At 44.9% G+C, this 25,395-nt stretch overlaps 1 protein-coding gene across 1 annotated transcript in view; it reads left to right on the top strand.

Annotated features, from left to right (window-relative positions):
• LOC115534201 (exostosin-1b) overlaps window positions 1-25,395 on the top strand; it is a 160,475-nt gene that overhangs the window by 125,166 nt on the left and 9,914 nt on the right. The window contains exons 6-9 of the mRNA XM_030344987.1: window positions 1,116-1,248; window positions 7,923-8,047; window positions 9,076-9,171; window positions 16,360-16,449. Of these exons, the coding sequence (XP_030200847.1) occupies window positions 1,116-1,248; window positions 7,923-8,047; window positions 9,076-9,171; window positions 16,360-16,449 (444 nt within the window). The remainder of the gene's footprint in view (window positions 1-1,115; window positions 1,249-7,922; window positions 8,048-9,075; window positions 9,172-16,359; window positions 16,450-25,395) is intronic.

Genomic DNA, 25,395 nt, shown 5'->3' with positions numbered 1-25,395 from the left:
CACAGCAATGTTCCCATGAAAATAAATAAATGAGTTAATTCATCCATTCATTCATCCTATCCATTCCCCCCTCAGTCGTTCATCTATCTATCTATTCATCCATTAAATGACCCATCAATTCGTCCATCCAGCTATTCTTCCATCCACTTATTCAATTATACATTAATTCACCCATGCATTCATTCAGCCATTCCTCCACCCATTATTTGACTCGCCCGTTCATTCATTCAGCCATTCCTTCCACACATGCATTTATTCATTCATTCATTCATTCATTCACTAATTCCATTAGGCATTAATTCATTCACTGACTCATTCATTCTCTAATTCCTCCACACGTTGATTCATTAACTCATTCATTCATTCACACATTCCTCATTCATTTAATCAACCATTGATCAAGCCATTATCCATTCATGTATTCATGGGACAAAGGAGCCAAGAAAGAGAGAGATGGACCAATCACAGGTAAAGATAAGAGATTTGTCGCCTCATTCTTGGGGGGGAAGAGTGAGAAATTGTTTAACTCTGAGACAAAGCCAGCAGTTATAGCTATCCTTCTCCAGCGAGACAGAGAGAGCCCTCTCAGATAAGTGATCATTCCTTTCCCTCCCTGCCAAATCCTGTCTCAGCACCTTTCATCTCCATTCCTGGAGACAGAAAATAGAGACAAGAGCGTGTGTTGATTTCTGTCACTCTTCATCTCTTGATGTGAATATAAAAAACGATCCCACAAATTCCTGGATTGTCGCCTTTTACACGCACGCGCGCGCGTGTGTGTGTGTGTTGTGTTTTCCAAGAACGAGGTAAAAGCTAGATTATATCATATGAATGACACCTCTCTCACTCCCTCTGCTTCCCATTTTCCCGTTTTGCTTTGCTTTTGATCTCCCCTTCATTGTTCCTTATCCCCATCCTAATACGGTCCTTTCTGTGGTATTATTCAACCCTATTTTTTATCCTTCATCCCTCCCTTCTCCCTCTCCTCCATCCATGTGTTCCCTCTCCATCCTCTCCCTGCTTGTTATTCTCAACACCCCCCCCCCCCCCCCCTCTCTGTCCCCCTCCTGCCTCCCACCTCCTCCGTGCGTCCCTCTGTCCATCCCGGGACGCAGATCATCCAGGACCGTGTCCAGGCCCACGTGTCCCGGAGCGGCCTGCTGTGGAACGCCCTCCCCGGCGGGCTCTACGCTCTGCCCCAGTTCTTCACAGACCCCTCCCGCTTCCCCTTCTACTACGCCATGCTGGGTGAGAGACACACGGACACACGTTCACGCACGCACATACCCACACACGCAGGCACGCGCGCAGGTACGCGCACACACACACATGCAGTGTACGGTTCTCATTTTTGGTGAGGCTTGGTTTACTTGATGATATTCCCTTCCTGCACAGCTCACTATTGTTCACCCTAATAAGGAATCAGTTTTATTGGAGGAAAACTTGCATATACGAGAAATTTGTGTAGGTGGAGAAAAGGTCAATCAATTACGAAGTTCAAAAGTGCAAAATACAACTGATCCTAAATATCAGTTAAATGCATCAAATATACACAATAATACATCCTCATCAAGATATTAAAGTGGAAAGTTTAATGTTTTTGTATTTCAGTGTTTTTTATTGTGTACATGTTTTTCTTTGTGACTGAAATGTGTGTTAACGTGTGCTTATGGGGATGTATTATAATTATCAAATAATTATCCTTGATGAGGTTCAGGATTTATTGTACTTGAACACAGAAGCTGTGATGGATTCCTTTTTCAGCAGCATTTGAGCAAGATGTCCTCTATTTTTTTAACCAGATGGTGCGTGCCTTCAGCGTGAACACAATACAGTGGTTTAATTGTTTAGTCAATGTTCCCCGAATAAGATTCCCTTCCAGAACGGATTATAGTGGACGCTTTGCCATAGAAATGTCCACATTTCAGTTTGTGTCTTTCACTCCACTCAGATTTAGAAGGTCAGCCATGGGCGATTAAGTTACTATTACATTTTGTAAATGGTATTCATGAGATAATTGAATGATTAACTGATTAATTGACTGACATTTGCTTAAAATTTGTTTTTTTATAACGAAGCACAAATTATGATTTGTCTTTCAAAGGCATAAATTAAGAATTCGCCCTATAAAATGAAGAGGGCTAGCAGGGCTGTTATTTACTCTAAAAGCAGTCTTTAGTTAATTTGTCTTGACCCATACCCAATGTATTGGAGCTGTCTTCTGATTAGCAGACAGTGAGCTATATCGCAAAATGAATATTGTAATTATTAATAAGCTAAATCGGCCGATAGAAATGGACTGTAGCCATAGAGAATGGTTCCACACATTGTTTTTGTGGGCCCACTCGAAATTCCCATTCATTGATTTACTATAAAGGAGGCCAGCGTGGTCCTATGTCGTTGTTTTTTTATTAAGAAAGTTCAACTGAAATTACCAAAAGTCATGCTCTTATCCATAAAAAACACAGGCTTTTGCTTGAACAAAATGTTAAGTGTGGTAATTTGTTTGTATTTTTTGGATGAAAACCAACACATTAGAGGTAAGGTAATGAAAGTACCTCAGCTGTTAAATGAACCACACTGGCTGGTTTGGGATCCCCCTGAGCCCAAAAGACTTTAAGTAACACAGGGCCGTAATAAGGGTCCGCTTTACCAAATTGCCCTCAAGGGGCCCCTTCCTCTAGGCCCCTTCGTCAAAGGGAAGCTGCTCAAGGATTTAGCGCAGGGTTTCCATACTAGACACTCTGTCAGAATCTGACACGACAAACGCCACAGTTCCGTAACGGAGTTAAGAGCGGAGTTGGAGAAGATGCGCGTGTGTGTATTTTTGTCCCCGTGTTTGTGTGTGTGCATGTGCGTGCGCTGCTTTCGTGCGTGTGTGTTACCGCATTCACGCGCAACTGCTGTGTTTATACCACATGCATGCCTGTGTGCGTATTTCTGTGTGTGTGTGTGTGTGTGTGTGCGCGCGCGTGTGCCAGCACTTGCGCCATCACCTCAATAGGATGAAGAGGGCTGTAACTCAGATAGATGTTTGTCGCCCTCTCAGGAATTGTGGACCAGGCAGGGGAGGGGGGGGAGGGAGGGGGGAGGTGAACGGGAGGGGTGGTGATGGAGGAGGAGGGGGAGGGGGGGGGCGCAGGAGGATTAAAGAGAGGCAGATGGATAGAGAGAAGAGGACAGGAATGGTGAAGGTTTATGCCCCCTGCCGTAAATCACCATTTTAGCTCCTGCCATCTCCACTACTGTAGCGAGGGGAATGAGTTGTTGTTGTCATTGCCGTCGATATGACAGTCTCACTCTGCTAACTCGCTGTAAGTTTTGATGGCTAAGCACTCCCGACTGCTTTTTTTTTTTTTCTTCTTCTTCTTCTCCCCCCTCCCCCCTCCTCTCCTTTTCCCCTTGGAGAGTTGGAAAAAAGTTGGACTGCTCTGGGAAGTCAGGGAGGGAAAATGCAATCTTCGGGTTGAACTTTATTTGTAGGTATGCGTGCATACGTGCAGGTGTTTGGTCCCTGCATATGTGTGTGCGTGCGTGCGCGTGCTGTGGACCAACTTTGCGTTCATAGACAAAAAGACAAAAGCCAAAGTGTTATGTTATGTTGTCAACGGCTTGTCCTATAAAACACTACAGCCCAGACAAGGGAGTGATGTAAAATGTATGAAATAAGAGTCATTGTGTGTGTGTGTTTGTGAGTGTGTGTGTGTGTTTGTGTGTGTGTGTGTGTGTGTGTGTGTGTGTGTGTGTGTGTGTGTGTGTGTGTGTGTGTGTGTGTGTCTGTGACTGTCTGTGTCTGTGTCTGTGTCTGTGTCTCGTTCGTTTGAGGAGGATCTGAAGCTATCTGATGCAAACACAGTGACTCTGGTAAAATCAATAAAGGGCCTGGGGGGACTGCTATGGGCACACACACGCAGACACACACACACACACACACACACACACACACACACACACACACACACACACACACACACACACACACACACACACACACACACACACACACACACACACACACACAGCACTCGAGTACCTCGCTCTCAGGCTGGTAACTTCACACTGTCTTTCAACTGCTTTTTAAAGCGGCACAGGATCTATGAAGACAAGCCAGCACAGGAGGAGGGTGTACATAATTGGATTTTCCTCTTAAGAAAAAGAGAGACCGACAGATGATAGAGAGAGAGAGTGTGAGCAAGAGAGATAAAGAGAGAGAGAGAAGAGAAAGAGAGTACTTTGATAATGGATATGCCCATAATTTTGTACAAAGTATCCTCATCACAATGTAAATATTTATTCATTTTTCTTGGGTGAAGGAATATTGGCATCAGTTTTCGGGTCGAATTAGGGAGCAGATGGAATGATGAAAGGGTCACGGCTCCCTGTCTCGCTGCACAATCTTCCTCATTCCCTCTACAGTGGAGGCCTGGATTTCATTCCATATTTGACTTGATTTGGCATGAAATAACGGACCCTGCACTGTCGCTCTCCCATAGAGAGAGAGAGAGAGAGAGAGAGAGAGAGAGAGAGGGAGGGAGAGAGAGGGAGGGAGAGTGAGAGGGAGGGAGAGTGAGAGAGAGAGGGAGGGAGGGAGAGAGAGAGAGAGAGAGAGAGAGAGAGAGAGAGAGAGGGAGGGAGAGAGAGAGAGAGAGAGAGAGAGAGAGGGAGAGGGAGAGGGAAAGGGAAAGGGAGAGAGAGAGAGAGAGAGAGAGAGAGAGAGAGAGAGAGAGAGAGAGAGAGAGAGAGGGAGAGGGAGAGAGAGGGGGAGAGACAGGGAAAGGGAAAGGGAGAGAGAGAGGGACAGAGAAAACGATCCGTTTCCTTGCTCTGTCTCCTCGGTGTCTGCGACTCTGTCCAAAGAGGTCGACGGTGTCAATGTCTGGTATTTCTTCACTCAGCCTGGCGACCAATTAGGTGTGAAGGCTAACGACGCCCTGACACTGTCTCCAGGGCAACGGGGGGAGCAGAAACAAGCCATTTCCTCTGCCCTTGTGTGTGTGTGTGTGTGTGTGTGTGTGTGTGTGTGTGTGTGTGTGAGTTAAGGCAGCCCATTGCTTGCAACGGATAATAGCAAGAGAGGAGTGGAGGAGGGGTGGGGGTGTGTGTGTGTGGTGGTGGCAGGGCTAAACACAGGTGTGCTCCTAACATCACTAATGGGACTGGTTAATTAAGGTCTGAGTACTTCACCGCTGTTGTCTCTCATTGGTGTGGTTAGCACATACACACACACACACACACACACACACACACACACACACACACACACACACACACACACACACACACACACACACACACACACACACACACACACACACACACACACAGGTTAAGGGAGAAGGGTAGTTAAGTCGTTATGAAGTGATCAATGTTATGAGCTACACCTGTGTTGACCCCTGTGCCAAAGCCCTGGGGCCATCCGTGTCGCTTAACACAAATGCTATGGCCATGTTGTGTCATGAACTGATCGCCCTCATTCATCATTTTCTTAAATGCTGTGGTTTGTTTTGCCTATTGTTTATTATGTGATACGTTTTCCTTCGTGCCATGAGGAAGATGAAAGAGTACATCACAATTTCTGTACAAACATTTACACCAACGCAAATTGCAGCAACATAAAACATAACAATATTTCACGGTGATATTGCAGCCCTCACCCAAAAAATGCATAATTCAGTGCCACCGCGATCCTTTTTCGTTGAAATAAGGCACGCCAAAACCCTGAAGTTTTGAATTCAGTAAGCCGTCGATGAGTGTAATTAATTACACACATTCTCTCTGGTGACTTACACATATTTAGCTGCGACCCGTCACCAAAGAGAACCATCGAGAAAACCAAAAACATCCTTCCACGTCCGGTGGCCATTTTAATGTGGATATGGAAGGGAGGAGGAGGAGGAGGAGGAGGAGGAGGACGTAGGAGCTGGACCTAGTGGTATCTCTGCCCACCAGGAGGTCACGTCCTTACCGCTCCATAAATAGCCCCTGGCCCCACCAGAGACGCGCTTGAGTCCCGCTCATGTGTCAGCTTGATGCATGGCTCTGTGCTAAAGGGCGGCCCGCCTCCACTTAACCATCAGGTTCCCCGTTCCCCGCTGGCCCCCGCAGCCTGCGTGCCCCCCCACATCCTCCATCCCCTGCAGTCCCCTTGCTTCCTTTGGCCTTGTCTGTGTGTGTGTGTGTGTGTGTGTGTAGCAGGGGGGAGTCAGTGCGTGTCAGTGTGTGTGTGTGTGCGTGTGTGTGTGTGTGTGTGTGTGTGTGTGTGTGTGTGTGTGTGCGCGTGTGTGTGTGTGTGTGTGTGTGTGTGTGTGTGTGTGTGTGTGTGTGTGTGTGTGTGTGTGTGTGTGTGTGTGTGTGTGTGTGTGTGTGTGTGTGTGTGTGTGTGTGTTGGTGTGTGCTAACTCTTGTAAGTACATGCCTGGTAAGGTCTGAGTAATTAGGGCCATCAGGTTAAAAGCGCTTTTGCAACGTTTAATGAAAACAAGAGACCCCTGCAAAATACACATCTGTTTCCTATTAACGTAAATAGATGCAAAGCGATCTGCTCGCCAAACTGTGTATGTACATCAATTAGATTATATTGATGACACATTACATATACTGTTTAATACATTGGAGAGTTACTACACATTTGGCTCGTGTAATGCCATCGTTTAACATTAGTCAAACTCGAAGCAAATACACAGGGAAAGTAAGAAAGTTGAATTGTTGCTGTCAAACGTCTTTTGTATCTCTAAATCTTCTGGGATAAACAGCTTGTTTGTGGGGAGCGTTAGAAGACCCGCAGCTTATAACTAATTAAATAAAAAAATCGGTGTCGTGCTTAATCTCAAAGCACAATATGCACAAGAGGGGACATCTTCCAGGGAATGTGGCAGTGTTTTACCACACTTTTATTGATTCTTATTGAGTGTTTTTAGTTTAGTAGCAGGCCTTTTTTTGGGAACAAATGGCTTCGGAGTAGTTTTTGTGGAACTCGCACTGTGTCAGCACCACTCAACGTCCACTCTCTCCATGCATCCCCCGTCATTACCCCATTCACTTCGTACAGAAAATCCTTTTTCCGAAGCCTCTTGTATCCATGCTGTGGGATAGACACTGAGATGATAATTTTCTTTCAGCCATTCTGCATGCCGCCTCAGAAGCTAATTGATTTCTCAAGTGCCGTCTTCGTCAGCTGAAGTGTTGAGGTTCTGGCTCTCACTGATTTGTTTGCGGTCCCCTTGTGAATAACCATTCGGATGATTATTTAGTATCTGGCTTCTTTTGGAGTTGCTTCTGTCTCACGCACAACATAGTGAATATGCAGAGGCCGTCATGGAGCAGGTAATCATGCAGGGCTTAAGGATGCATTTGTTCTCGTGGATGCTTTAATAGATGGGCCAGAGCCATACGGCATGGTGCCTTGTTTACCCGAGCATAGCCTCTGCATTGTGCAGTCTGTGTGGGGTATGCCATGGTGAACTCGAGCCCATGTGATTATGGTGGAGATCATCATCCTATGACTGAGGAGGGGTAAGTTTGAAGTGTGTTACGGCTGCAGAGCAGAGAGGAGCAATTCCACTTCACCAAGCATCACATATGCGCTCATCCCACCACACCTACTCTTGCACTCTTGGATCAGCTCTCTTCAATAAAGGTGACTCTTGGCACTCACTGCGTGCTTGTGTGTGTGTGTGTGTGTGTGTGTGTGTGTGTGTGTGTGTGTGTGTGTGTGTGTGTGTGTGTGTGTGTGTGTGTGTGTGTGTGTGTGTGTGTGTATGTGTGAGTGCCTGTGCGTTTTTGTGTGTCTGTTTGTCTGTCTGTCTGTCTGTATTTGTGTGTGTGTGTGTGTGTGTGTGTGTGTGTGTGCATGTGTGTGTCTGTGTTTGTTTGCCCCGGTGTGTGTGTGTGTGTGTGTGTGTGTGTGTGTGTGTGCTCTTCAGGCACGAGCCCCTCTGCCCAGTTCACGGCGGTGGTCCAGGTGCTGGCTCAGAGCCAGCTGCAGAGCCAGACCTCGCCGCTGATGAAGCTCATCGTCGCCGTGGCCAAGTCCACCTTCTGTGCACAGGTGAGAGCGTGTGTGTGTCTATTTGTGTGTGTCTGTGTGAGTTCTCATGAGTGTCAGTCATATGTAGTATTTTTTGTGTCCGTGTGTTTTGGGACTGGCCAGATGGATGCCAAATATGTTTATAGAATTCATGAATGATCAAAACAGCACATTATTAATGTATCATTATTATTCTAAGTGGGAGATATACTTCCTTTTTTTCCCTTTCTGTGTTTGGGGACTGGATTAACAAATGTGCTTCATGTATTAATTGATGTTGCTAATATGTGTTACATTTAAGATGGCGGGAAAATACCATGATAATCCACATGGCTGAAACTCCTTCTCTGATATAGAAGCCCTCCTAACCTACAGTGGGCTGCCTCTCCAGTTGGTCAGGGCAGGAGCGTTATCTTGCATGTTTGGTGTGGAGGGACACACACATAAAGGCCTGGGTGGACCACAGAACTCCCCTCCCCTGTGCCAGTGGTTGGCCTCACCCCAGGACATTCTCGCTGGGCAGCAGCAGGGCTAACCACTGAACCCCCCCCCAGCCGCTATTAATGGCCTATGGAGTGGATACATCTATCATACACCGGGGGACCAGAATGCGATGCCATTGGCTGCTTTAACAATCCAGGAAAACAGTTAATTCCAGTAACATTTTGAATGAATATGTATATGGGGGTAAACCATTGGACAAAAACACAACCCCAAAAAGACAAACAGACATATTTCCAAAGCTTTTATTATTCTATTAATAGCACCAACTGATAGAAATGGAAATGTCAGTCAGCCGGTCCTCAACGTAGCAATGATTGTAGCGGGAATAATGAAATCATCAGTTACTCCCAGTTTTGAATCAAAACCCATTACCCTGTCCCCAATTCCCTTTGTGGCCGAGAATGCTGGGACTCTCCAGAGGACCCTACAGCAGCAGCTGTGCGAGGCTGAGCCGACGCCCGTTCATTTCATACCTTCGCTGTTCCCCTGTGAGCTGACTCCCTGGCGGCCTGTGTCTCCCCTCCTCCCCCTCCCCCTGTCTCCAGATCGTGCTGTTGTGGAACTGCGACAAGCCTTTACCCCCCGGCAGCAAGTGGCCCTCCACCAGCGTGCCCCTGACGGTGATCGAGGGACGCACCAAGGTAACGACTCGGTGAAATAGGGTTTGTATTACGCGCCGCGGCGTCGTTTGTTCTTTTATCTGTGTTCATAATGCAGCCCGCCGCCTAGTCTAGCGTCTATCTCCCCGGGGCCGATACACGCGGGCCATCGAGTCTGCCTCCATGGTTTTGTCGGTATTCGCAATTCAATCTAAAGGTGTATTGGTTTGATCGCGTAATAGATATGCAAAAAGGCAAAAGGAATAAAGGTTGGTTCAGGGGTGAGGCAAGAAGGCGTGGTAAAATGTGTCTATATGCTGTGTAGATACAGTACATATAAACAGGGTGCAGGAGGAGATGTTATGGGCCGTCCCACATAGGATGTGCCTGAGTCCCGGTGATGTTCCCTCAGGTTTGTTATGTCTCTGATTTGATATTGTTTGAGCTGTCGTGCTGAGGATACGTACCATTTCTAATGGATCCTGTTTTGCTCGTAAGAGCAAGGTCAAAGTTCCCTTGCTGGTTTGGGACTTAACTGTTCTCTATTTTAGATGGGAAAAATAGGAAGCTTAAAAGAAAATTTGCGTTATAATGCTGTGTAACCAGTGTATCTTGCTTCGGTGAGGGGAAACTGATAGTTAGCATTACACAGAATGGATGGCATTGAGATTACTGTCATTGGGATTTGATTCATTCAACAGTGACCAAGCACGCTAGCATGGTCGTTGTGTGACATTATGAGGGGGGGGGGGTAGGATTTCTTAAAATTGTTGTCATATTTTTGCGAACAGATGACTTTTATCGCTGTGGAAACGAGCCAACAGCTTTTTAAACTTGTAAATAGATAGCTTGGGGGAAAACAAAGGACATTGGAGACGAATGGCAAAATGTAATTGTCTTTCAGCCGAGCTTCCCAACGTTCCTATTATCTCATATAGGCTCACCGTGTGTTTTTCCACACCGTTTCAACTTAAACGGCTGTTAGTGAGGCTGAACTCTACCCAAGCATACACTGCCAATGAACACAATTTATTTAAAAGACCGGGTATGTCGCTGGTAATGGTTATTTGCGAACCGACTCAACTCCCATGGGCTGGTAACAGGAGCGTTGACGGCGCCAAATCAATGTTATCAGGGACAGAAAGCCACCGCTATTACGTTTGGATGTTGAAATAATTGATTTTTGGCGTCCGCTGAAGTCAAAATAACATCTGTTTTCTGTTTTTCGCGACAAAGTTCTAATTTAATTTCCTAATTCAAACCACATACAATGGTGGGACATGAGTAGGGTTGTGTACTTTCACCCGAGCGGCACGTAACGCAAAGCCGGTTTGTGTCGTACGCTTCTGCCGATCGAAGTTCACCAAATGTGAACTTTATTTTTAGTTTTACCTCCGGTGATAAAAACTAAATGCATCAATCCTTTCTACCCAGGGTGGGTTTGGGCTGAAGGTGTGGTGCGTGTGACTTGTTTCCAGATGCTGTGTTTCCAGGGCTGACTATGGGACGCCTTAAATAGACCTAATCTAGCCGCCTTGATTGATGCAATGTGTTATTTGATTGCCGCCCTGTCAGAGGTGAGGCGAGGGAGTGTGACTTTGCTGTAATTGTTTTCATTTGCACTCGGAGGCAATTTTATGTCTCCATAAACACTCACTTACACAGAGGCACGCGCACACCGACACACACGCACGGACGGATAGACAGACAGCCGTGTGACATGGATGCTCTGTCTCAATTGTATACTGCATTTCAATTAGCCATGTAATGCAATTTTTCATATTTATGGCAATTAGCTAATTTTTCTCCTGCTCACTCAATTTAACCCCATATGCGCACCACTGTTGGGTGAGTATAATTCGCTGTCTTTCCTTCAATCATTCACAAAAGGAAAACACTGTCTAAAGTGTTTCTCTTTCGAACTACCTCTTTTTACTTTCTTTACACATATATATATATATATAGAAAATCGGTGAAGCCGGAGGAAACCCTTTTGAACGACATGCAGAATCCAAACAGAAAGGCAAAGTTGAGAGGCTTTGATCATTCACAATCCCTCCATCCCTGGTGGCATAAACACATTTAGTGTGTGTGTGTGTGTGTTTGTGTGTTTGTATGTGTGTGTGTGTGGGGGGGGTGGGTGGGTGCGTGCTTGTGTGTGCATGTAAGTGTGTGTTTGTGTGCGTGTGTTTGTGTGTGTGTGTGTGTGTGTGTGTGTATGTGTGTGAGTGTGTGTGTCGGCATGTAAAAGAGAGAAAACAGCCGGTCATTATACATAACTTGGATTCCATAGCAACAATCTCCCACTGCATAAATATCACCCAAGCACACTCACAGATATACACAGATATATATAGACAAAGTATGGTCAAACAGTTGTGGAGATCTACATAGCCCTCTGTTTACTTCAAACTAACGTATAACGCTTATCAGAAAGACAAACAAGAAAATGCCAAGTATCAAAGCACTCTTGTTCTGATGTTAGGGCTGTGGCTGGGTTATCCCTCACGGGTCAGCCTGTGGACCACGGTGAATCCGTTAGGAGCCTGCTGCCCTACATTTTGACCTGTCCTCAGCTGTTTGATCTTCCTTTAGCCCCAGCCTCCCTCTCCGCCCCTTTTTGTTCCTCATTTCCATGCTGTTCCACTTCTCTCTGTACTCTCTGTACGCCGGCCGGGATAAACATTCATACAGTACACCTGTCACCTCCAAACCCCAGAAGCCTGGCTGCATATGTTCCGCTCTGCAAGCGTTCTGTGATCTCCATGTGTTTCTGTGTATGTGAGTGTGTGCCTGTGTCTATGTATAGGTGTGTGTGTGTTCCTGTGTGCGTGTCTGCGTGTGTGTGTGTGTGTGTGTGTGTGGTAGGGGTGTGGATGTGTGGTTATGTGCTTGTCTGTGCGTGTGTGTGTGGGTGTGTGTCTGTGTATATGTGTGGGTGTAGGTGTGTGGGTGTGTGGTTGTGTGTGTGTCTCTGCGTGTGTGTATGGCTGTGTGTCTGTGTGTATATGTGTATATGTGTGTGTGGCTGTGTGTGTGTGTGGGGCTGACTGCATACTGTGCCAGTGTTCTTTCGACATGTAGCTCGTTATCTCTCCCCCTCTTCACCTCTCCTCCCGCCCCCGACCCCCTGCCTGTCCATCTTCAACCTTCTCACCTCTGCCTCTCTCTCCCCTTATCATCTTCACCCTCTCATCTCTCTCTGTCTCTATCGCATTGCTGTATCTCTCTACCTCGCCCCGTGCTGACTCCAACGTCCTTTATGCCTCACATAGGGTTCACACCTGCTTGAATGCATGTGTGACACACAGGCACACGAAACTCTGCACTTTCTGTCTGGTGCCATTTTGTAGAAACTGCTTCTTCCGATGTGGCCGCCATCTTGGTGCTTCAAGGGTCAAGGAGACAAAATAAAAGTACTCATTTTTTGATAGTCCTTTAGATTAATTCTGTTAATATCAGTAGATGCATGGAAAGGTCAGCCTCTTGCTTTTCTTGAAATAATTATTTTCATTGACCATCAACTACCTACCTCATTATCTATCTTATATTAACAGTTTTTTGTTAACAACCTTCAGTCAGGTTCTATTCTTCAGGTTCTACAGACTTTGTTTGAAATGTAGCTATGTGTGTATTATTTTACAGAGTAGTCACTTGCCATCCCATGGAAGATATAATTACTGTTAGTTATTTGTTATGTCAAGACCTGCATTTCAAGTTCTCCTCTCATTACTTGTCACTTTATCATCTAATTTAGTGGTCTGATCTCACCTTGCTTTCCATTTGTAATTATGCAGAGAGCCACGTCTGCACAGTGTTATGGCGAGCAATATATTTACTCAAATCTTGATCATTAGCTACGTAATAAAAAAATGCCCTTTCCTGAAAGCACCCCTCTTCATGCAATGAAAGGAATGTTAACGTTATTGCTATGATAGGTTCCATTTTTAACCACCAGCCATCCAAACTAATCCTTTCACTCCTAACTACGAGATGCTAAATCACGGCCCTCTCAATGAGATATTCTGTTCTGGGACTTCCATCCCAGAATACATTGAATTAACTCACAGGCCCAATGACAAATCCAACTGTAATGCTAGCGAGGCAAAGGTGATTGGCCGATCAATATTGCCAAAGGTTAATGGGCTATAAGACACAAATGTTTTATTTATGTTAATATCTTGATTATTTCTTACCTTCATCCATCTACCTTTGACATGCACATGACACATCCCAGAACCCTATATTTTATCTATTGATCATACTATTGATTTACAAAAGCCCTTGGTATGAGGTTAAATGACAACTAGAAAAACATTTCAGAGGTCAACGGTCAAATTAAACCAAATAGTGAATTCAGATTGGACACAAGGTCAGGTTAAGGAGGAGTGATATTGGACACACAACCTTAAAATATCCTTTTAGCATTGATCGGACCAGATGTATTAATTATATACATATATATATAATCTCTCTTGGACTGGAAAGCCTTTTTTGTTTGTTTTGGATATTCCCATATTTCATCCAAACATTAATGATCATAAAAATAAGTATACATATAAACATCACATCCTGCATTGGATCTATCACGAAACCTGTACGATGTGGCAATGGTGTTAAAACCTTGGGCAAATTGACAAATAACGATAGCATAGCTGAGTAAATCATCATTCATTCAATGCATGTTATCATTGAAGATCTTGTTCCTGAAGAGCACATACGGCAAGGCATTGAGCTCCAGCATTCAGCTTGGTCCACAGAATAGGCCACAACAGCTGCCAACAATGGCTTGGATATTTAAGACATGACACATATTGACCTCATAGACACCAGGAGAGTGTTGGACCAAACCATGCCTGAGGGTTTTTAAAATCACTGTAAGATGTAAATAGTTCAAAGCAAATCAAGATTTTCCCATTAGCAGCCTTGAGTGGATGGAGTTGTAGCTACAGCGTTGTAGTTATAGAACTAAAGGCAGACAGCTACTGTCTTTGAGATTTTGAAAGGAGGGGGGGGGGGGGGGTAAAAGTGGACCAGAATTAAATGATTCATGGAGAAAATCCCCTGGACGGATAGACTCATGGATGTGCGCATTTTCTTCTTCTGAAAAGTTGTCGTTCAGACATAAAGGTTGTATGAATGTTTTTTTCTACTGCAACTATATAGTCCAATTTTAAGAAATCTGTACCGCGATTTTCCAATGACTAAATATCTATCCATGCTGCAGTGCGACCACGCCATTATCAGCTGATGCTTTTGCACTCAACATTGCATGTTGATTTTGAACTGTGACCCACAGACTCGGGACGGTGCCGGCTTAAAAGGAGCCCTCCTATCTCCAGAGAGGCCCCTTAAAGCTGCAGGGCTCCTGGGGGTAATAGAGGAGGAAAGAAAGGGCCGGTGGGTGGGTGGGTGGTGGCGGGGAAACGGTGGAAGGGTCAAATCTCAGCACCTTTGGGCATCTTCAGCAGGTGCTTATCTCTGGCCCCAGGCACACGGCATTGACACCTGCCAGAGGGGATTGTGGGACGGGAAGATGGCGGCAGATACATTGGAAGACAGAGCGACCAACAGATAATATAGAGGAGACTTAGCGATGAATATAGGTATTTTCCGGGGCATTATCCCATCGATTATGGCTAGTAACAGGGAGATGTAGGTTTTCAAATGTTGTTGAAGGAGGACAGCTTTTGGTGGTTCACTGTCTGGAGGAAATGTTTGTGTTTCTCAGACTCTCCAATGTATGGCGGGTAAAAAGTAATATTTGTTTAGTTTTGTTTATTATTCTGCATACTTACGCTTTTTCAGAGAGAAATTTGCACTGGAGCAGTGTGGGGGGGGGGGAGTGATTCAGACACAGTCCAAGACATGCATAGTTTACTGTGGCGCATAGTTTACTGTGGCAAAAAAAAGAATGTAGGATGGTCTAAAAATGTTATTTCAGCTGTCCAAAAGTCCTCAATTTCTGTCGAAAACCTTACTCCTCCTGATGCTGCCAAGGTGTGTAGTGATGGACAACATAATCCGTGATTGACTAATTATGGTTGTTGTTATTTAGGGATATCAAAGTGAGCATAAAAAAAGAAACCCATTCCTTCAAGCTGATTCCATGGGCTGGGTTGATCCTCCTGCTGGCTACAAGGCCAAGCGTTAGAACAATAACCGGACACTCACTAGGCCAAGGCAGGGCACTCACATTAGGCAGTTGTGGAGCTTCGGCCCTACAATCCAGCCTTTCCGAGGCTGAGTTTATTAGCCGTAGGTTTGGAGTTATGGCTCTTTACGAATTTTAGATCCTGTTGTCCATGGCTTTGAAGATAAGACAGCTGATTAGTAATGGAAAACATCCTCCGCTAATTCATCTGGATTTATCAGTCTTTTTATCATGATCTGGGAACCACACCAACTCCTCACCTAAAGGCACATTCTCATTCTCTCTCACTATGTCCTGTTTATTATTAACCTTCTCTCTACAACTAAATCAGTACTTAATGAATACATTGGTAATACACTTCATTGTCAGCTAATCAATTGCAAGAAGGACAATTTATTCAGTCATTGATTCAGACTTCTGAAGCCCACGAAAACAGTTTGCATGTTTGGGATGCAGGTCAAGCTTCTTTAGGAGTAAGTCAACACTGAAACATGAAACCAGAAGCAAAACAACAAACAGCGCTGTTCAACCACGCAGTAACCTTTTAGTTCAACAGGGCATCCATCGGCAACAAATTACCTGACAAACGTTGTTTGCAGATCATTATAAATAAAGGTATCTCTACCATCATCACTTACAAGCACTGTCGTGTGATGTCAACAGTATGGCACTAAATCCAATTGGTGAGAAATTGACCATGTTGACGAGCTCCGCATGACAAACACACACACACACACACAAAACACACACACACACACACACACACACAAATACACACACATAGCAAGAAAATCACGACAGGAGAGGACAGAAGAAAACTCTTTGCAGACACCCAGCAAAAGTGCCGAAATGCTTATCACGACTTCATGCACTCTGTGAATTGCAATGAAAGGCGCGTGTGCCTTCACCAAAGTCTGGCTAATTATTTCCCTATTGTTGCCAGTGTTATTATAACTGCACTTGAAATTCAAACCACTGTATCTCTTTAATACTTGCACTCTCTCTCTCTCTCTCTGCCTCTCTCTCTGCCTGTCTGTCTGTATGTCTGTCTGTATGTCTGTCCGCCTCTCCTTCAGTCCATGAGCAGTCGTTTTTACCCCTACGACGTCATCCTCACAGACGCCATCCTCAGCCTGGACGAGGACTCTGTGCTCTCGACCAATGAGGTATGTCCATCGTCTGGGGGGCGGGAACGCCCCTCGATTGCCTCAATGGTACAAAACAGAAAATCGAATCATAAGCCGCGTGGCCAGTCATGACTCACTCTGGCCCCTGACCCCTAATGACATCACGGCCCCCCTAATCATCAGCCAGTCTCTAATTATTGGACAGTGTAATTCCTCACCGCCCCACTGTGACGGCCAGTGTGTGGTGAGCCTTGGTGAGGCCTGTATACTGGCGGCCGTGCGTCAGCCAGGTCGGAGCTACCCACTTTTAGGTGGGGTAGGTTTCATAACCACCACACACACACACACGCACACGCACGCACGCGCGCACGCACGCACGCACGCACGCACGCACACACTAACACATACACACACAGTCACATATAAATGCACTCAGATTCTCACAAGGTTAAAGACCAGTTGCCTGTAGTTATAGAGTGAGTTAGAGAAAAACTATAATTGTACTCCCATGTACTTGTAACCGCAAGCCAATAAAATTGTTAAAATAAAACGTCAATAACGTCAATGTAAAAAGATGTTTGAATATAATAAATATTAAAAAAAACACATTATCAGATGAAGCTCAAAGGGATTAAAGGGAGTAAAGTGGTGCAAAGGCCTTACATTTAATGACAAACCTTTGCATCAGCTCAGGCTTGGATTGCTAGTCAGTGAACAGAGCCGTGAAATGGTGATTTATGATAAAATGATAATGTTGTTGTCAAGATTCTAGCTGAAGCATTCTGAAGTAGCTGAATAGTTATGGTATTACTAGCCTACTAGGAGGAGATTATTACAATAATCAGGTCTGGAAAATATGACTGCTTGGATTACTGTTTCAGCACGACGCAATGATAGAATAGGTCAGATTGTAACACTACTACTAAGATGAAAAACTGCTCCTGATATGAGCCTTCAATATTAACATTCAAACTCTCAAAAATGTGCCCGTATTTTAAGGTGGGAAACTAATTGGGCTTTAAAGGTACATTTAGCTCTGTCATACCAGTGTAGTAATGACAATGAACACCTCAGTTGCAAATTACGTCGTTAGGGGATAGCCTGGTCCTATCAGACTCTCCTACTTCATTTCATTTGCACAGAGAGTCTGGACCCACTCAATAGACTAACGTTAACTCACTTGAAGGTGGGTGTCTGTTGAAGTTTAAAACTATTGGATCTGCCCAGTGCCACTCTGGATCTGCCATAACCAATCGTTTGGCCGATTGGCCGGGAATCACGTGCTGTAAACAAACCAAACACTGTGCATGAAAATGTCCGTCAATGAGAGCTGACTTCAACGTCATTGTTCTCAGCCCCTCCCTCTGTTCGCTCATTGGACGCACAAAAGAGAAAACCCAAGAATATACCACCAACCCATACGTAGTACTGAAAGGAAATGAAAATTGAGCGGAAGTACTTAGGCGGGCGGAGCCAGGCTAGTTAGGGGAAGCATATAGGTAGAAAAGAGCCAAGAAACCATTCCTGGGCTACACCACATTTACTTCAGAAAATTGAGATTGAGTTATTGTATCTTATACGTTTAGTTATCTTTGATAAATATGAATGAAACTACGAGAGTATGGTCAACTGTAAACCAATGCTTCTCCAAGTGGCTCAGAGGTAAGCTCTGGTCTTAAAAGGATGCTGTGATCTTAGTAGGATACTGTGGTAAGCAGTATCAAAAGATGCACTTAAGTTAAGTAGCAGCATCAATCATGTTAAGTCAGAATCAACAGTTATTAGTAGATCAATGACTGCTCTGGTGACGGTGGTTTCAGTACCACACACACAAACATACACACACACAAACACACACAGAAATTCAGATGTGCGCCGTGGATGTGAGCACACACATCCAGATATACAGGCAAGCATTCTCTCTCAGACACACACACACACACACACACACACACGCACACGCACACACAGACATCAAGCTTGATATTATTTCAGTTATTCAGTATTTTATTGAATATGGTCTACAGCCGTTCAAATGTTCCCCTCAGTTTAATCATACATTGCAAAGCCCATATGTCAGATATGAATGATGTAACCGAAAAACACATGCTCAGAAATTACTTAGCGAATTAATCACGTCGCCTTTGGCAAGCAACGAAATGTGTGCGGCCCCTTTAGAGGACAGATGGTCACATTATGCCAGGCCTTGTCCCCTAAATTGACTACAGCAAACTGCGTTTCACTCTCCCACTGCGTTCTCTAAATCAATGGTTGTCTCTCTCTCTAGGACGGCACAGCGGCCACCTTTGAACTGCTGGAGGAAAGCAAAAACAACCAGTGCACTGTACCTTTAAGTAAAGCTTCCGGTTCCTTCTAATGGAGTAAATTTTTCGTCGATTAACTATTAATGTCATGATACGACACCCTGCGTGAGTCGGGCTGGGCTAATTAAAAAGAGCTTTGTTGCGCTGCCGAACACGCGCTGTCCAAATACCACACCGCGCTCTAATAAGAGAACGGTAGAGGCTGAGTGGGGGGAGAATTAATTAGCTGAGCGAGGCAGGACAAAGCGGAGCTCTCACAGCGTCCCGTGAACAACGTTGCCTCAGCTGAAGCCGTTCCGTAGACACAATGAGCGCTGGTTATCAAAACTCTCTGTGAGCACTCTTTGTGTGCTGTGAGGGGGGTTAGCCCTTTTGCTATATCACTCTGTGTGTGTGTGTGTGTGTGTGTGTGTGTGTGTGTGTGTGTGTGTGTGTGTGTGTGTGTGTGTGTGTGTGTGTGTGTGTGTGTGTGTGTGTGTGTGTGTGTGTCAGGCAGTGTGTGTATGTATCTCTGTTTGTTTTGGTATGTTTGTGTCTGTGTGCCTGTGTGACAGGGTGTGTGTGTGTGTGTGTGTGGGGGGGGGGGGGGTATGTCAGTGTGACTGTTGAGGTTGGTGTGTGTGTGACTATGTCTATCACCAAAAGTCATGAGTGAGTTGAAGCAGACGAAGGTGAAACAAGCGACTATTTAATTATTACCATCCATTGATTTATTTCAATATATATGTGTTGGGGTGATGGCACATTAACAGACACACATAAACAGAAATTACAGTTATTGAAATGGATGTATCCATTCGTGGCTGTTGCAAATGGAATACACAAGCGGAAATAAGTAAATGAAAGGAAATATAACAGACTGAGAATCATGCCAATATGTGGGAGGCAATATCGAAAAGTAAAGCAATTTGCACTGTGGCTCTCAATATTTATGTATGGATCACGTCACCATCGCTGTAGCAGTATATCATCAGATATTGGTTTGGGGCTTTAATGATGAATGTTATTAAAGGCTTCCCAACGGCCTCATAAATCATTGCAGGGCTAACTATGCCCCACACATTCATACTCTCTCATCCCATTGGCTTTAATTTACTCATGGCACCTTGTTAAAAATTGATCACGGCTTGGGTTGGAGCAACAATTTGTTCTTTGATTCTTGCCAAAGCAATTTATTTGGTTCCGCTGCCAAATTCTTAACAGAATGCCGAACAAACGCAGACTGTTATTCGCTGTCCTCTGCTATTACCATATTCTCCTTTGTCTGTCTGATTCGTTGCCTTCTTGTTACACACTCTCGATCTTAATGTGGTACCTGAAGTTAAACACAAGGTAAACCTCAACTACACACCCTGTGTAAACATAATCCAAATCCTGAGAAGAGGATGGGAGATGGAGGAGGATGTGAGGGAGACAAGAAGGCAATGGTATGGAGGAGAAGATAAGAGGACGGGGAGAAGAGATGGGTGAGAGCAGAATATATTGGATCTCCGAGAGGAAATGAGAGAAGAAAATAGATAGGAGAAGGCAGTGGTGAGAGAGAGAGAGAGAGAGAGAGAGAGAGAGAGAGAGAGAGAGAGAGAGAGAGAGAGAGAGAGAGAGAGAGAGAGAGAGAGAGAGAGAGAGAGAGAGAGAGAGAGAGAGAGAGAGAGAGAGAGAGAATGGAAGAAGGCAGGAGAGGGAAGGAAAAGAGAAGCAGAGAGAGGGGAGACATGGAGACAGAGATGAAGTGAGAGAGAGACCAGGAGAGAAGAGAAGTCGGAGAGGAACGTGGAGGAGAGGAATAGAGTCGGGATGACAAAGTGTAATAGGAGAGGAAGAGAGGAGGAAAAGATAGAGGAGAATGTAGACAGGGACAAAGTGTTGGGGGTGGTTGGTGGTGGATGGGTGGGGGTTGCTTAATGAAAAGCAGTCCATTTACACAGTCAGGAGCATGGCGTAAGCACCCATTACCTCTCTGTCTCGCCGCGCGGGCGTCTCTCAAACCGATCATTACACTGTCAAAACAGAAACGCACCTCTTTGATTAAAGTTTCACGTCTCAGCGGCGGGAGCCAGGGAAAAAACCAGCAAAGACTTGTTTCGCTTGACACTTACCCGAGAGCAAATTAAAAATCAGTGAATTGAGTGGAGCACTAAAGCAGGCAGGGGGGTTGGTGGTGGGGGTTCAGAATCAGTTTTAAAACAAGTGACATCTTGTCAGAGGGGCACGCTCTTAGCAGCACCGGGAGGCGTGGGAAAGGGTTGCCGACGTGTCTACAGTGAACGCAGCGCTGTCAAACCACAGGGCATGTTGATGCTTTTAATGTTTTGCTCTCCTGCTCTCAACGCTCTCTCTCTCTCTTTCCCCTTTCTCTCTTTCCCTCTGTCCTCTCGCTCTCCTATCTCACTCTCATTTTCCTCTCTCTCCCTCTTCCTCTCTCTCCTTCTCTCTCCCTCTCTCCCTCTCTAACTCTCTCTCTCTATCTCTCGCTCATCTGGTTCCTGTCTTCCTGACTGACCAAAACAATAATTGTTAAATTGCGCTAACTTTGTTAGCGCTCATTCTGTATCCCTGAAACCTCGTCCTCGTAATCAGTCCTTTGGTCATACCATAATGAGCCGGACAGTTGTGCGAATAGTATTGACGAGCCAGCGTTGGTAAACACTGAAATCAAATTATTCATTTGTTTCCTTGAAACATTCTAATAACACATGTGATAAGCAATGTTACAACCTGCTACTGCTTGTAGATAATGTGTACTGACGCCATGGAGCCACATATCCCTTTCACTGCCTTAATGCTCTATTCCGTGACCACACTAGTATTAGTTACATGTTGCATATTGTTCCGTTGCTAATTACACAGTAAGTATGTATGCACTTACACTGTAATAGAACACTTTAATGTCAAGTGTGACCAAAAGAAAAGTAAGTCCCCATACTATAGAGTTATTCAAAGATTGAAGAAGTAACTCTGGATTGTACAAGCACACTTAGATGTTGGAGTACTTAGTGGCTTTCCTCCCGTGGTCATTTTCCCGTTAATAGGATGGGCCGTGCAGCGAGCGAATCTGTGTCTGGTTCTGATACACGACGTACCAGCAATAGATCAGGACCTCTCGGGGGTCCTCTGGTGAGAGGGCTGATCTCCCACCTCAAACACACATCTGGGGGCCCAGGAACGACGCTTGATGTTCTCAGCAGACGTGAAGACGCAACCTTTTTTCCCATTGGTTCCCCGTTGACTCTTTTTGGCGGTGAAGGGTTGGAGGGGAGGGGGGGGTCGAGGGAAAGAGCATTCTGAAAAGCAAAGAACAAAACGTGTTTGACACAGCCTGCCCCCCCCCAAACCCCTCTTTTGTATATTTGGGAACAGGGCGCCGAATAAGCCCTGCTCAAATAATATCATCTGTGCATAGAGAACAATGCAGCGACGGCAAGCTTCAGTGTACAGAAACAATGCGCTGCCTAGGGTGGCATGCAGAGCCCTAGATGATGAAAGGAACAAGGGTCGGGATAGAGAATGAACCCTTTGTCCCTATTTCTTCTTCGTTGTGTGGAAAAAACTACATTCGAGTGAGTCATTTACTAGCGGGTGATATTGTACAAAATGGCGAGAACGCTTCAATAGCTATATCCAAAGTACACTGTTCTACAAAAGCCATCAAAATGGTAATGGCAGTAAACAGTCAATCTATAATGCATAATGATAAACAATAGTGAATAAACAATAAACCTGTTAGTGTTAACTAATTATTATGTTACGTCAATGATTTGTTAATTGCAGAACCACCATTCTATGCTAACACAGTAGAGTGTGTGCGCGTGTGTGCGTGCACGCGTGCTAAATGTTAAGGTTGATTCTCTGCTCAGTAAGCCATTGTCCTAATTGCCCTTTAAACACGGCAAGGGTGCGGACAGAAAGGCAGACGGAATGTGCCGGAATAAACGAGAATCGCACACAAGCCACCCTACCACGAAGATGGAGAGTCTCAGGGAAAGAGACGCAGAGAGACTGGGAGATTTTTTTTAATTGGGCTTATTTTATATTTTAATTACTTTCATGGAAGAACGGCTGTGGCAATTCCCTAATTGCATTGTTGCAGCTCATTAAATCCAAGATTATTCCTGAAGAGCGATTACAGAGGGGGAATATGAAAGGGATCACCCGGATAAACTGTGCGTTCTTTTGTGAGGTTGCCATGCGTGTGAACGCCCTTTCGGTGGCCTATCTTCCGACATGCCTTTCCTTTCTAGCTATTCAATGGACAGTATTGCCCTCTCGGAAGAGGCAATTATGGAGCACTTTATTCATAGAAAATATATGCTTTTATTATTTTTAACATTTTGACCTTATTTCAAACTCTGCCCATCCAATTTCATTTTAGCACACAATATCAATTAATTGCATTCAATTGCGATTGCATTCCAGCCTTCAACAAGCTCAACCGGCATTGCCCAAACCGAAGTACGATCATAAACATGATAGGCGGTCAACAGGAAGGAATACAAAATAAAGTTGAGTTGTGGCGGGGCGTTAAAACAGAGGGAAGTAGAGAGGAGTGGGCCGCCGTGTGACATCAGCACATCACCGGCCGGCGTTCAGGGTCGCTGGGCCACCGCCCGGGGCTAAATCTTACAGGAGAGATATACTGTGTGTGTGTGTGTGTGTGTGTGTGTGTGTGTGTGTGTGTGTCTGTGTCTGTGTGTCTGTGTGTGTGTGTTTGTGTGCGTGTGTGTGTGTGTGCGACTCTGTGTGTTCCTTTAGCTCCCCTTAAGCTAAGCCTCAGGGACGTAGAACTCCAGAACTACCCGGTGCTGAAATGCCTTGAAACACGAAGATGGCGTCTAGAGGAAGCTGCCGACGATGATAGTGCATCAAGGGATAGGGAGGGAGAGAGGGAGGGAGGGAGAGAGAGAGAGAGAGAGAGAGAGAGAGAGAGAGAGAGAGAGAGAGAGAGAGAGAGAGAGAGAGAGAGAGAGAGAGAGAGAGAGAGAGAGAGAGAGGTCAACATGGCGGTGGTGGATGAAGGAAATGAAGCAGATGCTATGAAAAACGTAAACCAGAGGTTGATTCTTCTAGAGAAGAACAACAAAAGATTTGGTCTGGTGTAGATCTTAGCTGGTCATTGAACAGCCTTTTATACCATAGCATTCTAAAACCCCAAAAGCTCAAATGTCCCCTTATTATTCTGCTAACAACATTTTCTTTGGCCATCTAAAGGTCTATAGACACTCTCTTTGCTCGCCCGCTGTGCTTTTTGCTCATCTTAATGGCAACATCCCATTTGTCAGTATTTCTTTATGTCTTACTATGGCTGCGTTGTCTCCGATATAAACAACTCACCCCAACACAAGGGTGTTCAGGTGTTAAGGGCAGGCGATAAATGTATCACGATAATGGAACACAGTTATTTAAAATACAGTAGCATCAATGAAACACAAAATGTTGCAGCCTAACCTTTCGTCCTAATGATTAAGCAACAAAAAGATGGGGCTTTTTTAAAGATAACAGTGGAAAACAACACACTATAAACCGATAGGGCAGCGAGACAGACTTTGTAACAAGATGTGACGTAACTCGTTTTTATCACACAGTATTTAGTCCATTAGTTCAGAATGTAAGGGCAGATTTGTGGCTTTTTGGAACTAGTTTGTCCCCCTTTCCTCCGTGGATCACGTTTGGCCCTGAAAACTATAAGCATGGATATTTAATCTAAGTGTATCTCTATCTCTGAAGAGGATTTTAGTTGAAAGACTCATAGTAATAGTAATAAATATCTATGTAAGTAATGATCTGTCTCTATTCCTCTTCTTATAGACCTTTCTACGTACAGTATCTATCTATCTATCCATCCATCGATCTATCTACATCTCTCTCTCTCTGTCCATCCATCCATCCATCAAATGATCTCTATCTATCCCTAGTAAGCTGTCAGTCTGCCTGCTTGTCTTTCCATTATGTGTAGTTCTGGCTTCTAATAGATATATCTCTAAATCCATTATCTTTTCATCTGTCTGTCTCCTCTGAGTCTCTGCCTGTCTTTCTGCATTTCTGTCTGTCCGTCTGTCTGCTCCCTTTTATCCCTCTATCCATCTTGAACTGCTGCTTTAACGTGAAATTTCGAGAGACAGATCATGACTGAAGGGGATCCGGTTGGAGCCTCTCAATATCTTCCTCATCTTCACACACATCTCTATATTCTTATCTACACACACGCACAGACAGGCCCAGACACACACACTCCTGGCCTACGAATTCACCTCAAGGTTTGTGTCTGTGTGGGGATGGTGCTCGGGGTACTTTCTCGCTTCTTAACCCCCACCCCCATCCAATAGCCCTCCTTCTCTCCCTCCCTCCCTCCCTCCCTCCCTCTCTCTCTCTCTCTCTCTCTCTCTCTCTCTCCCTCTCTCTCTCTCTCTCTCTCTCACTCACACTCACACTCACACGCACACATGCACACTTGCACTCACTAACTCACTCACTCACTACCACACACACATGCACACACGCACACATGCACACACACACTTGCACACAATCTGGGCAATATTAGTTTGCCGCGCATCACTCGATCACATTTTAGCTGTTGAGGATGTTGGAGAATGTAAATGCAAAAACATTATGTTGTGCTCCACCTTTACTGGCATTTTCAACAGGGGTTTCAGAGCCCTGTCCA

The sequence above is a fragment of the Gadus morhua genome, chromosome 21 (genome assembly GCF_902167405.1).
Source record: "Gadus morhua chromosome 21, gadMor3.0, whole genome shotgun sequence".
In the NCBI taxonomy this organism is placed as follows: Eukaryota; Metazoa; Chordata; class Actinopteri; order Gadiformes; family Gadidae; genus Gadus; species Gadus morhua.
The sequence above is the reverse complement of the archived record's forward strand: the minus strand, read 5'-3'. Positions and strand labels throughout refer to the sequence as shown.